Source organism: Oryzias latipes, chromosome 17 (assembly GCF_002234675.1).
Source record: "Oryzias latipes chromosome 17, ASM223467v1".
Lineage (NCBI taxonomy): Eukaryota > Metazoa > Chordata > Actinopteri > Beloniformes > Adrianichthyidae > Oryzias > Oryzias latipes.
Genome location: NC_019875.2, coordinates 16,720,442 through 16,734,652, shown reverse-complemented (window position 1 = coordinate 16,734,652; position 14,211 = coordinate 16,720,442). Strand labels below are relative to the sequence as shown.

At 37.3% G+C, this 14,211-nt stretch overlaps 1 protein-coding gene across 1 annotated transcript in view; it reads left to right on the top strand.

Annotated features, from left to right (window-relative positions):
• The window catches only part of LOC101156849 (BMP/retinoic acid-inducible neural-specific protein 3), a 34,721-nt gene extending 22,985 nt beyond the window's left edge, over window positions 1–11,736 (top strand). Inside the window, exons 6-8 of the mRNA XM_023965379.1 lie at window positions 3,972–4,208; window positions 8,728–8,950; window positions 10,458–11,736. Of these exons, the coding sequence (XP_023821147.1) occupies window positions 3,972–4,208; window positions 8,728–8,950; window positions 10,458–11,583 (1,586 nt within the window). The 3' untranslated portion in view covers window positions 11,584–11,736. The remainder of the gene's footprint in view (window positions 1–3,971; window positions 4,209–8,727; window positions 8,951–10,457) is intronic.
• The last annotated feature ends 2,475 nt before the right edge of the window (window positions 11,737–14,211 follow it).

Sequence of the window (14,211 nt, the reverse complement as noted above, 5' to 3'; positions counted from 1 at the left end):
CGGCTGGATTTAAATTGCTCGCCATTTTTGTTGTGCTGGTAATGTTATGTTGGGGTTGTACGGGGCTATAAGCTAGGTAGACAGTGTTTAAACAAAGGGATGATGGGAACTGAGGGTGGGCTTATTCCACACAAACTCAGAGGCAAATTTCTGATGAATACTGCTGCACTTCAGAATCTACAGCATGTCCTAGAAAACAATACAGGATTTTTTTATTTGGGCTAAAAACGTTGGTGATGCGTGCAAACTGTGACATGTGTCATGGCTGACAGCAGGAGTAAACATCGCCACCCACTACTGGCAAAAGCCAAATGCTAAAGTGAGTGGATCAAAAGATGGTCAGCAATGAAAAACCTACGTTTACACCAGGCTCAGAAAAGGGCGTTCAAGCGACTGTTTTCAATGAAAAGCGTATGTGATGAGTGTTTGAGGCTTCCCTGTTCAAATCTCTTGGGTTCACCCTTCACTACGCAAGATTTTAAGTTGGTTTTCAAGCTTTACATACAAAACATTCAACAATTGAACATGTGCTGAAAGTTAAACCAGGTGAACTTTTATCAGGGACTTGATTGTGACCCATGGGTAGCGTCTTTTTAGCAAAATACGAAGGTGCATACTGGTTAGAAAATAATGTAAAATAAAAAAAAATTAAAAATCGACCATGAAGGCACCAAGTCTTTCATAAACCTGAATAGAGCTGTGAAAGAAAAAGCCTGGAGCAAGATTCGCATGATTTGCACTGGTTTGACATTTTGCACCAAGGCTCTTCCAACTGTGAGTACATGCGCTAGTATGGGGTAGCTACAGACCTGTGTGAACACCATATGCTCAAAGCGCATTAAAAAAAAACTGCGTTCAGAACATTATGGAATCTGCAGCACTTGTCCGGTGTGGACGTAGTCAGCTTCTCAGCATGGTTTGGTGCAGATGCTGTGCTATAAGTTTCCTAAAATTGCCACATTGCTCTTTAAAGGTTTTCTCTCTTGAAACAAAAAATACTTGTTTCCAAGAGAGTATTGCAGCCAGAGCGTACCGGTCTCGCACTTAAATGCTAGGAGCACTTTGGCACATCTTCTAACTGCGCTCAGGCTTAATTCTTGAATATGAAGATGTTCTGCCTTTTTATCGTGAAAACACTTCGCTCTTGAACCCCAACTAATAGGCACACTTATAAGAGCAGTGTGCAGCATTGCTGGTGATTAGCATAAAAGAGACATTTTCAACCCTCTCTTTTGCTGTGGTTCTTTACGCATGTGACACATGCAAGATCCGCCATGGTGTACTGCAGACGTAACCTCATTACATGTAATTACAACTAGCTGATTCAAAATGATAATTAAAAGAAAAGCCTAACAGTAAAAAACAACAGGAGATAAATGTGGTTCAAAAATCTGCTTTGACAAGTATTTACCAAGAGCACAAAGCTTGACAAAGATATCATTTTTATATGCATTGCTAGTAAACTTTTGCTCTTTTTTTTAAATGGTGTTGCATTTTCATTTATTTTATTTCAATGCATTCCGTTGCGTTACCGCTGGAGTGCGGAAACAAGGCATCTGTTACACTGTGCCACAGCTAAGAGTCACTGTGTTCTAAACTAAATAAAACAATAGTCTGCAGGTGAAATTATAAGCTGTTAAAAAAAAGAAAGAAAAATACAACTAAATTGGTTTAGTTTGAAAATATCTAATTGGTTCTAAAGCTGAGCCTTATCTATCTTTAAAGTCCCACTCCAATTATTTTTTTGCTATTTTTAAAGCGTCCCCAGTAATCTTTTAATTATGAGTGTCATTTTTGGCCAAAATCAAAAAAATCGGTGACGTTTTCTAGGACATTTTCTGCAAAGCAGCAGAAGTTCATTAGAAATTTGCCTCTGAGTTGTGGGCTGGATATTGGTGTGGAGTAAGGCCAACCCCTTCATTTCATCCATCTGTTTTGACTCTCTCCCGCTAGCTTACAGCCCCTCGCACCCCAAACAACATTACCGGTGCAAGAAAAATGGTGAGCAATATCCAGGCTGTCTACAGTTTTGATTTAGATGCTAGCTTAGACGAGGAAAACCAACATGTACATGAATCTATAGTTAGTTGTCTACAACAGATGCATCACATGGAGCAGAGCAGGAACTAAACTAAATTTTTTGTCTGCTGCTGATTCACAACAATTTAAGTAAAGAAATACTCAGAAATGCAATTTTAAGCATAATTTTCTTCACACATGTCCTCCATCATGAGGAAGATACTACAAGAACATGTAAAAAAAACAATTTTCATTGGAGTGGGCCTTTAATCCCAAAAACATCTATTTTTTTATTTTATTTAATATAATTTTTTTACTGTATTGGGCTATCAGCATCCTTAGTAACCCTGAAATTCATGAAAAAAAATGTTTTATTCATTTTCTTTCCGTTTATCTCCTTACGGGGTCACGGGGCTGCCGGAGCCTATCTCGGCCGCTTCCAGGCGAAGGCTGGGGACACCCTGGAAAGGTCGCCAGTCTTTTGCATGGCCACATATCACACACCCATACGTACTCACATTCACACACCCATGCACACTCACACTCACACCTATGGGCAAATTTAGAGTAACTAATTAACTTATGAAGCATGTTTTTGGACGGTGGGAGGAAAACGCGACAAGTTCCTTTGTGCTGCCCAGTGCTGCCTAGAAATGCACCTGCCTTGTAAATAGTCATTAAACTGCAACATCATAATGTAAAATATGTCAAAAACAAACTGGATACATAGTCTGGTCTCAGTAGTATTAAGGACCAAGTCAGACTGGCCACCATGCTGTCTAAATTACTGGGCTTCAGCATTACTGAACCCACAAATAAATGTGATGTAGATGTATGACTTTTTATCTAACTGACCCCTCCCACTGCACAAGGCGTTCATCACCTCTAAATACATGCTAATGAAAAGCAGTGCAAGGAGTAAGATTGTCTTTGGTGGTTGTGTGTAATATTTGTTGAAATGCCTACCTTCTTTTTTTATAAGTTTATTGTAACAATTATACTTTTAGGAGTTAAAAAAATGTAACTCTAATCAGTGTGACACAGTTAAAGCATGTTCTTGAGTCAGGGAAGCAGTTGTTGAACTTAATCTCGGATAAATCAAAAATGCCTTTTTTCTACCAAAAGCTAAGGTTTTGCTTTAAAGGGACACAATCCTTTTTCTTTTTTCGAAAATGCCCGCCCTTCCCTGACTAACAGGCCTTCAGCTCATTCTTTAACACTAAGGATATAAATCTTTAATCTTTTCTCAGCTTTTTGATCTCTTTTGAAAAAAGATCAGCCGATGCAAACAGAAGTCTGTCTATTTCTGGGGAAGGTGTTTCATTCTATAGGGGCATTTTAGCTTGCATCCTGTGCATTTTTGTGAAAAGAAACAACTAAATATTGTCATAATAATTTTCGTTATGTGTGTGTCTGGGAAGATGTCTGGCAATACGATCACGCTACTGTATCGCCATATGATCCAAGACTCTACCAGAGACAATATATCACAACTTTTTTGGAGTATGACTTTAGAAATTAATATTAATGCATCTTTTACATGTATAATATTGTAGAATATATTTTACTTAATGATCAGAACAGTAAGCAATCCCACTATATCTCATTTACAAGTTGCTTTTGACCAAGCAAATTAATTGTGTTTTTTGTTTTGGTAAATTAAAAACTATTTTTTTCAACAACAACAAAAAACACTAATCATTTTTTTTATACAGAAAAAAGAAAAAATGTCATTTGACTAATAATCTTTGCTCATAAATAATTATTGTTTTGGCATCATTTAAAATCAATACAAGTATTGAAATGAAATATTGTGATATTATTCTTCCTACTTTCTACCTTTCCTTGATGTGTCAGATATGTGAGGATTTCACCTGTTTCACATTTTGACATATTTCAGAAATAAGTATGATACATTTCTCTCCTTCTCTGCCATTTCTGGTTCACCACAGGGCTGCAGGCCATCCTACCAGGCTACCTTCAGAGCTGCTTCATCCAGGCGGCACTCAACTACATTGGCTGTAAATCTGAGGGTCAGTTTGTTTGCCAGAACAATGACTGCTGGTGTGAGTGCAGCGCGGCTTTCCCGCAGTGCAACTGTCCTCTCTCTGAGCTGGACACCCTGGAGAAGAGCCTGCTGCACATAAGAGACTCCTGGAGGCAGATCAACAGGGAGTTTGAAGAATCCGGTGAGTCAGATTATAATTGTTACCCTTTTCAAAACAAATTTGAAAATGTCATATTAAATAGGGCTTTCAAAACATTCAAAAAGAAAAGAATGAAAGTGATTTACATTTTCCCCAATTTGGACTGCAGGACAGCACAATTGTGCTTTCAAAAAGCACATTATTAAGTCAAACTTGACTTTGTGAACTTTTTCATTCTTCTCAAAGCACTCAAGGCTGACAAACTAAAAGTCTCTGGAGCTCCAACATTTATTTATAAATGCTTACACTAAAAATATAAAGTATTTCGAGGCCTTGGTACTGATGTGTTAAAATGTCTGCAACAGTAGTAGCACAAGCAAACACACTTATTTTTTCTAAACAGATACATGTTTAACATGCAAAGTAATATGTGCTCTTTTTTTTAAGAAAATACACATTTTTGATAAATGTGCAAAAGCTTGGAGAAGTAGTGGCATACAGATCATTATACCAATTAAACAGGGTGTATTGCAGCCTAAGCACATGGTAGAGACAGGTGTTTACTGGCATCACTTTAGGCACAAAGGTTGCATTTCTTTTAAATCTCATTATATTGTGTATAATAACAATACAGGCTTCCTACAGTTGTGAAGCAAAAAGGGGAAAGACAACAGGAGACATGACAAATAGAACACATCCTTTTTGCTAATGTAAATAATTTTGTAATGCTAAAGGCAAAACATTTTTGTGACATATTGTCATCGCTGCTCCTGAATGAATTAGAAACTGCACCTTCCCCCAACATGGAGCAAACGTTGTCTGAATTTCCTTCCTGAAGTTGAAAAATCCTTGTATATGATCTGAAATTACTTTTGTAAGAAGTCTTTATTGTGTGTGGGGTCATGGGAAGTACGTATTAAGGGAGGGGAGAGGGGTAAATGGTGGGTTGGGTGTTTTTATTTGAATTTGTTTGTTTGATTTTGTTTTTAATAGTAAAACGTTCTAGATTCAAAAATTTAATTGCGCAACTGTGTACCAACAGTCCACTTTCATAAAAACTCAAAAGAAGTACTAATAAAATACACATTTTTATGTAGTTTTTTCTGCACTAAGCACTTTGAAACTAGAATTTTCAAGATCTAAAGTTGTTCCACTTAAAGTGTAGATTATTACCCTTTTTTGTGACATTTTTAAATGGGATGTTTTTCTTCTGTGTAGGTCATGTAAAGGTTGCTTTTCTCTGCCAGACTTTTCAACATATTATTGCAATTTAAGTTTCCAAGACAAAAAATTAATAATTTGTTCAGTAATAGTTTAAAGAGAGAGAAAAAAAAACATTTACCACAGTTTGACTAAAATGCTTTAAATTTATTTTATGATAAAAATCAGTTGTCAAAGCCAGTCTTCATAAAACATATTAGAATGATTATATTTGAAGACCTTGATGTCTGCTAAGTCAGAATGCAGTGCTGTTTCAATATTAATATAACACTCATTCAGGTTTCAAATCTGTGCTGACTTTTTAATTCAAATGAACCACTATGACTTTTCACAGTCTTTCACTTTGGCAATGCTAGACTTGCTATACTTCAGTTTTCACAGTAAACTTTCTTATAAAGATGATATTTCACAAACATCTCATTATAAGGGTGGTATAATCAGCAAAACCTCATAGAATAACTGTTTAGAGGAGGTTCAAGTTGTGAAAAAGAGTTGTAGAGAATGTAAACTCTCTGGGCATTCTTCATTTTTGTATTCACCATTTTTCCTCTCTCCCACTTTAACATTTCAAAATATTTACGCAGTTATGAGAGCTAGCAGCAACACAAAGTCTGATCTGATTCCAAGCTCATTGGAAACAGTGCTGTGCTTACTATAAACCATTGTGGAAATAATAGGGAGCTTTAGCTGGTGTTTACACAACTGCTTACATGGATTTCTAGGAGACATGATGAATAAAAGGATCACTAGCTGTTAAAAAAATTTCAATGATGTTTAATAGGAGTATTTAATTCCATTCAAACTGTCTCCTCCAAATTGTTGGGTTCTTTGAAAATCACGTAAAACATTTTTGATCCGACTTATGGCAGCAGAAGAATGATGCAAACCTGAGTGAAGATAAAAGTGAAGGTCTGGACGGTTTACACCTGGACTGTATAAAAGAACTGTGGACTGAGCACGTGCGACGTCACCTGTAGAAAATGTCTTTCTTACTTGTCTCACTTGCTCCAAGGAAATTAAGTTAATTTATTTTTTCACTGTATGGACGCCGCCATGTTGGAATCAGACAAGGTCAATAAGCAGTGATTGGTCCGAGTCAGGCTGAGTCAGCATTTCTATGGCTACCACTCTCTCCAATCAGGAGTGAGCTTGTTGGAAATCCACACGCGTACAACTTAAAAGTGGGCTACGCTAAATCTGTCAATCAAACAATTGGTAAATTTTACGTGAGACCATTTAAGTTCATCGAGGAATCTGATTGGTCAGTTTATAACGTGCACTACGAAAGAAAATCATCAGGTGGCAGATCAAGGATGATTAATCTGACCAATAGAATTACTGAGGCTATGGGATTTTGGTTTCTTGCAACCAGTTGGTACTTCCTGTTTAAAACACGAGGGGGGAGAAGTCCAGTTCTCATAAATATTCAATGATTCTGATCAGTTTAAGATTGGAAAAGCTCAGTAGCTGATTTGTTTGTCCCAAACAGTGATCCGAGAGTGTGAGATCATAACCTGTTTTTCTTTTGTGATCTTGTTGTATTTATGTCATTACAGAAACTGTACTGTTGTTGAGTTTTCTTCTAAAAGACTCATTTATTAAAAAGCTTTACATTAAATTGAAAGACAGATATTGATTCCAGGCTGGTCTGACTCTAAACTGCTCACTATGGATGACTGTTGGTTCCCATCTTCTGACACCGTGTTGAAGGCATGTCATTTGTAGGTTGTTGCAAGACTGAGTGTGATTTACAAGCGTGCACATTTAGAAAGCCTAAACCATGTTGCTCTTGACGTACCATTAATGGGAAATGGGTGTTTTTGTCACATTTTTGCAAAAAACTTGGAAGAGAAGATGTAAACAAATGCATTTAGCACACATAATGGGATTTATGAAATGTGAAACATGATTACAGATGCTATTTTTTCATCCATTTATCCAACGAAAAAAACAAATGCAAATAAAAAAAAATGCACTGACCCAACTAATAGCATGGTCTTTTGATGTCAACAGAAAAAAAAAAGGCTGATGGAAGTGAAAATCCCAGATAAACTGTACAGCAGACATTTAGGTGATACTCAAGAAAGGAGAATTGATTTTATTTTTCTTAAGATGCTGAAAAGTGTATTGTCTTTAAAGGGGAATTTTTCTTTTATTTTTGATATTGGAATGGTTCCCTTCACTGCAAGGCAAGAAATAGGCAACGTGCATTGTGGGAGTTCAAGTTTTATGTTGTTTTATTTAATTCTTTGAGTGTTTGTCATGGTCTTTATTTAAATAAATGCGTTTTTTTTTTTACATATGCTAAAGTTCAAGTTGAATATATTATTTGTGAAGTTTTTTGCTAATAAGGTATCATTAGCTCTGTCTCCAAGAGCCAATTTTTTTGTTTGTTTACCATATTTATTTTTTTAAATATCATTTTATGTATTCTAAATCTTTGTGCATGAAACCTTTTTGGTAGTAAAAGAAACCCGAAAACATTAGTACAAGTCTGTACTTGGCCTTCCAAGATTTGAGCCTCTTATTAAAGAAAGGGGTTCCGAGCCCGGTTTGAGAAGGTTGTGTCAGGAAGGGCATCCGGCGTAAAACATTGCCAAATTTACCATGCGACTTGTTCGCTGTGGCGAACCCTGATGGAAGAAGCCGAAAGTGGAAGAAGATTAAAGAAAGGAATGTCAAAAGCAAAATGTTTTTTTTCTGATTTTGAAATGTTTTTGACACGGGTAGTAGCTGTAACCACGGCAACATATTGCTTTCCCAATTATTATTGATGGAAAAAACGGTTTAATTTTATTTTGATTTTAGTGATTTATTTCAAGCATTGTAGTCAAAGCAATAAAGAATTTACACATATTTATCAAACTCATTACAGAAATGATGAAATGCATAGATTAAAAAGACAGAAAACAAAACAAAAACGTCAGTTAAATCATATATGCTTAATTAAATACAGTGATCATAACTGAGGTATAAGTATAGTTTGATTTATTGCTTGAAAAGGAGTGGGAAGAAGCAAGCTTATATAATCCCACCCCTACTCAGTTCATTCATTTGATTGTTTAACAGTGTTTTTAAATCCGGTTCTGATCAATCAATTTAGCTTTTAGTTTTACTCAAGTAAAAAAAGCTTAGTTCTGTCCAGTTTGTTCTTCCATATGATCCGAAAACTTTCAACCTGAGAAACATTTTTATGTAGGCAACATTTGTAGATAATATTTTAGCTTTTTAGCAGCTTGATTTCAAGTGCCAGCAATTGGAGGAGTTCATTTTAATCAGATGTTACCCTGGAGTTTGTAGCCACATAGAACCTCTGTGATGTTTGTGTTCTTCTCAACAGAGGAGTTCCAAAGCTTTGTAGGGAAACTGCCAACTCATTACGCTGTGAACACCTCAGTGGTGGAACACCTGTGGAGGATGGATGCTGGGTTGCTCCAGCGCTACAGGCAGCTGGAGAGCAGCAGCAACCAGCTTTTCTCCAAAGCTCATCGCACAACTAACAAGCTCTTCAGTCTGAGCAGGAGATGCAGGAAACAGCCTAAAATCACGCTGCCAAGTCCCAGGTAAGACAAGAGATGTGAAGTAGCTGGAGGGGAATTTAAACTGCTGCATGTTAATCCATCTGCTGTGCTTTTTAATTATGACAATGATTTATGTGCAAAGTACAGAGAGAGAAGGACCAGAGCGAGGCAGGTCTTATTAGAAGCCACTTGATGGAAGGTAGTCATGAAGGGAAAACTGCTGAGTGGAGAAAAGCTGCTTCCCTGTTCCAGCCAGTGAACAACAAAGTGGATCATGTTAAAAAAATAAATAAAAAAAAGAGGCTGTACTGTCTCTACTTTAAGTTACTATCAGTCTGCTGTCATTAGGTGAGCATCTCATGTTTTATTCATTAGAGTAATAATCTAAAATTTGTGTAGCCTAGTAGAACAGAAACTGTAGGTTAAGGGATTCTTATTTTGAGCTCTGTATGTAGATTTACATTAAGTTTCTGAGGCAGACCATGGGTGGGAACAATGTCACATAGTTACAACAGCTGCTTTTTGGCACATTGGCCTTAATGAATCCTAATGTTCCTTTGAAAGTTGACGAAGGTTATTCAGTTAGACCATAATAACTTCGATAAAATTGGTTTGGGTATTTTTCACATGTTCTTGTACCATTGTTCTCATGAAGAAGGACAATGTGTGTGTGTGTGTGGGGGGGGGGGGGGGGGGGGGGGCAATGATGGTTCACTAATTTGTAGAGATGTCCGAATCTACAATTCTAAAACCCAGTGCCCTAGAAATTTCCCAGAAGTCTCTGCAAAAAACCAGTGTGCATCGATGCTCACTAGATTGACGACTGTAGACCACAATAGATTGCAATTTAAAGATTTTTTTCATGTGGAAAAAAAAAAGAATTTTAATTCATTTTAATTAAACATCCAAGTTTTCATCATCATCAGAACACAGTGGATTCATAAATAGCCTTCATAAAATATTCATATTTATTAGGTTTTTGCTTCTCAAAATCAGTGACGTCAAATTATAAAATTCAATGTAATTCTTTTCATAGTTGGGTAATAGGGAGGGAGACAAAATCTTTCAAGACTAACTTCTTTTCCAATTGAGTTTTCAAAGTTGATACAGGACATAATATCTCAATAGTTTACTAGGTTACAATGACTCTTCAGAAACTACATCTTCAAGACATTGGACACGTGTAATAATAATAATATACTGTAAATGTGCTCATGGAGCAAATCAGACCTAGCTTTAGACAGGTTTTCTTTCCAAAATGAAGGTTATTCGGCTTAAATGTTACCTACATCAAAATATATCAATAACTCCACCAGGTTTGTGCAAAAATAATTCACATTCTTTATTGAATTATTCACATTCTTTATTGTTTCAACATCAAAATGAAACCTGTATGGTTGGCTTAAGTCTTAATTCTAATTTTCTTTATTTTATTAATACTTCTATAAATATAAATTGTGAGTTCATTTGTTGATGTAGAAAAAAATACGAGCTTCATGTTCATATATATCATTAGTGCTAATAGAAACACATGTGGTCTCTTCCTTAGGCTGGTGCATTTCTGGGTGAGCTACGCCCTTTCCATGTTGTACTGCAGTGAGAACAAGCAAGTCGGTGTCTACAGTGAAAGGAGCCGCAGCTGCTCCTGTCCCCTCAATCGTCCAGCATGTCAAGGTCTCATCCCCTGCTCAGTGGGTGACGGTCCCCACTGTTCCTCCTGTTCCCCAGACAACCGGACACGATGCTCCAGCTGCAACCCAGGCTTCACCCTGACCCAGGGAGCATGCCGGCCGGCCGTGCCTGACCCAACAGACCCTTATCTGAGCATGGAGAGTGACAGAGATCTTCAGGATCTTGAGCTGCGCTACTTGCTGCAGCGGCGAGACCCACGAATCACTCTGCACGGTGTATTTGTAAGCAACGATGTACGCATCAACACCTGGTTTGATCCCTCCTGGAGGAAAAGAATGCTGCTCACCCTCAAGAGCAACCGGGTCAAGTCAAACCGTGTGCATGTGCTGCTTGGACTGACACTGCAGTTCTGCCTAACCAGAAACAGCACTTTGGAGCCCACACTGTCCCTGTTCGTCAATCCTTTTGGGGGCAGCCACTCTGAGAGCTGGACCATGCCTATTGGTCAGCATGGATATCCCGACTGGGAGCGAACCAAGCTGGATATTCCCCTGGACTGCTACAACTGGACACTAACTCTTGGAAACCGATGGAAAAGCTTCTTTGAGACGGTACACTTCTACCTGAGGAGTCACGTCAGGGATTATGGGTTTGTGGCAGGAGGAGGCAGGAACACCACGCTGTTTGACGAGGACATGGAACCAACCAATAATATCGGTTACATGAAGGTGAACAGCATGCAGCTGTTTGGATACAGCGTCCATTTCGACCCTGAAGCCATCCAGGACCTGATTCTACAGCTCGATTACCCATACACTCAGGGATCACAGGACTCTGCCCTGCTGCAGCTGGTGGAGCTGCGCTATAGGATCAACCGCCTCTCGCCTCCAGGGGCCCCGCATGTGGATCTGTTTTCCTGTCTGCTCCGCCACCGACTCAAACTGTCCAGTGCAGATGTGACCAGGATACTCACTGCCCTGCAAGCTTTCAGTGCCAGACAACCAAACTACTCAGAATACGAGGCGAATAAACTGTGTGCCTAATGGCCACAAATTCATGCCTTGAAATGCTTCTGTGTTGACAGAGACAGGCTTTTTTAGTCAGCTGGATCATACCGTGTCAAGTGTGTGGTATGTGCTTTAAGACTGTGTTGTACATACACAACATGCAATTAAATTTGATGTTCCTGTTTTCTATTTGAGTGTATTTTTCTATATTTCAGAGAGAAAAGTCCCCCATAAACTGAGGATAATAAGTGCAAAAGTTTGCCTCATAACAGTTGCAAATATGTACGTCAATGTTTGCATTTTTTCCAGTGTTGTGTTTTCAGTGTTTTTGCAGAAGATTTAAAAATCAAAAACAATTAGGGAACATGATAAATTGTTGATTTTCAGTCCCTCTAAAATCATTTTTTTTCCGTGGTTCTTTAGGGGTACATTTGTGCTTAGAATACAGTGCCTGTGGAATTTTTTGTGAAAGTTTTTTTTTTTCTGACTGACTGCCCTGAACCACAAGAGCATCTGAGTGCTTGTCCAAAGCTGGGTCTTTTACACTTTCATTCCTCTACACTGTCACATTTACACTTTTTGCAGTTTGTTGACAATCTGCTGGATTCTTGAGATACAGGGAGACGGTTTTTCTCAAGAGACAATAAGGCTGCTCCCCATTGGGTTATAAAAACCCAAATCTGTAGATGAAATTAATGAATTTAAAAACTACATGTGCATTTATTTAGATAAGTGTTTTTCCACTAGTGTACCGTGGGAGATGGTCAGGTGTACCATGGGAAATTCATTTTTGCTGATCTAAAACATTTACATACCATTGCCAGGATCATAAAAGACTTTTTTCTTTGTGTTTTTGTTAATTCTATTAAAGACGCTTAGTAGGAAAGAAGATTTAGACACAGCTTCAGCTTTGTTTATGGAAAAGTCCTGCCTGTTCAACTGTCTCCGCCAATCAATCTTGGAGGTGTCATCAGTCTGACCAATTGTTTTTAGCGGTGTACCTTCCTGCGGCTTCCTGTGTCAGACCGTGGAAAAAATAATGACATTGGATTCAAGGTCGAATTCAGTAACAGACTTTAGCCACTTTTGAAAACATGGAAGTTAAGCTAAAGAGAAGTAATAAAAAAATAAAAGAAACAAGATTAAGGTGAAGTGGCCAACATACCATTTTAAAATAAAATAAAACCATTTATGTACCCAAACATAATTCAAATATTTTTGTTAAAGTTTTCAAAGACTACATTTTTGATTTAGACAAAAGAAAAACAAATAAACTTCAACATGTTCACTTTTTGTGAAGCTACAATACAACATAAACATTAATACAATGTTAGTCTTTTTGAGTAAAGTTTATCAACCATGTTGTGTTCATATCATTCTTTAAAAGTACAGTTACTCTTGCACAAACATTTGAAAAAATTACTGTTTAGAAAGAATATATTAATAGTTTTGTTTGCAATTCCAGCTTTAACCTGCCTCAATTATCACAAAAAAATGCACGTAAGAGCGTGGAGGGACTGTACAGCAATACAGATTATGGAGTTTCTCCTTTTTTTACATTTTTGAATGCTGGTGTGCCGCGGGATTTTACCTTGGCTCAAAAAAAGTTGAAAAACCCAGATTTAGACAATAAAGCTATGAATGTGTGCTTCGAAGGTTCATTTCATTACTTTAATTTGCTGGCTGATTATTTTGTCACATCCAATGCAAGTCAGCATACTTTTAGAAAACATGTAGCATCAAGCCCAAGTTTCATAAAAACTTTGCCCAATATTATAGCTTTCTTTTAATGCTTAATCCTACTGCAAAAAATGAATCTTAGGAAAGCAAAAAGACCCAAATTGTCTTATTTTCTGTCAAGCAAGAAAAATAATCTTATTCAGAAAGTTTTTAAAAAGACAAATCATTTCAGTTTTAGAAAAAACTAGTGACTGGATTTTTTTCTTTTTTGACTTATTGAAAGAAAATGTTTCAAGTTTTAAGAATTTTTGATTCATTTCTAATTCTGCATACATACCGGGCATGTGACACACATTCAGGAACGCATATTTAGCATACAGTGTTCAAATTGGACATGCGTTACTGCTTACTAGTGCATGTCCAACACCTACAAGATAGAAGAGGCTTGGTGCGAAATAGGGAAATGTACTCAAGGATTTTTCTTTCACAGTTCTATTGCGATATATAAAAGACGTGGTGTCATATGATTCCAGCCAGACACAGACTGCAATTATAAATATGTTCTCCATGATCATTATTTATAAATGGTTGGTCATGTATACGTTTTTTTTTTTTTTTTTTTTTTTTTTTTCTAACTTGTCCTGTCCAACAGCTGGGCAGACAGATGAAAGCTGAGGGCCTCTTGTGTTGGACATATTTTACTTTAACAAGAGGGGTTATTAATCTTCAGACAAACCAAAGGTATGTCTGAATAAACCCCTTTTGTAATTGAGGCCAAACTTTATTAATTTCAATCATGTCTGAAAATTTTTGGTGTTGGACCGGACGGAAAAGGAAAGAAGGGAAGAAGAGAGAGGGACGTTAGAGAGAGGGGGGGTAGGGGGTGATAATAGGAGGGGAAGGGGGATAAGACCATGAAGCAGCATAAAGCAACAAGTTTACTGGTTGTTAATCATTATGGTAAGGTTCAAATGTAGAAAAAAA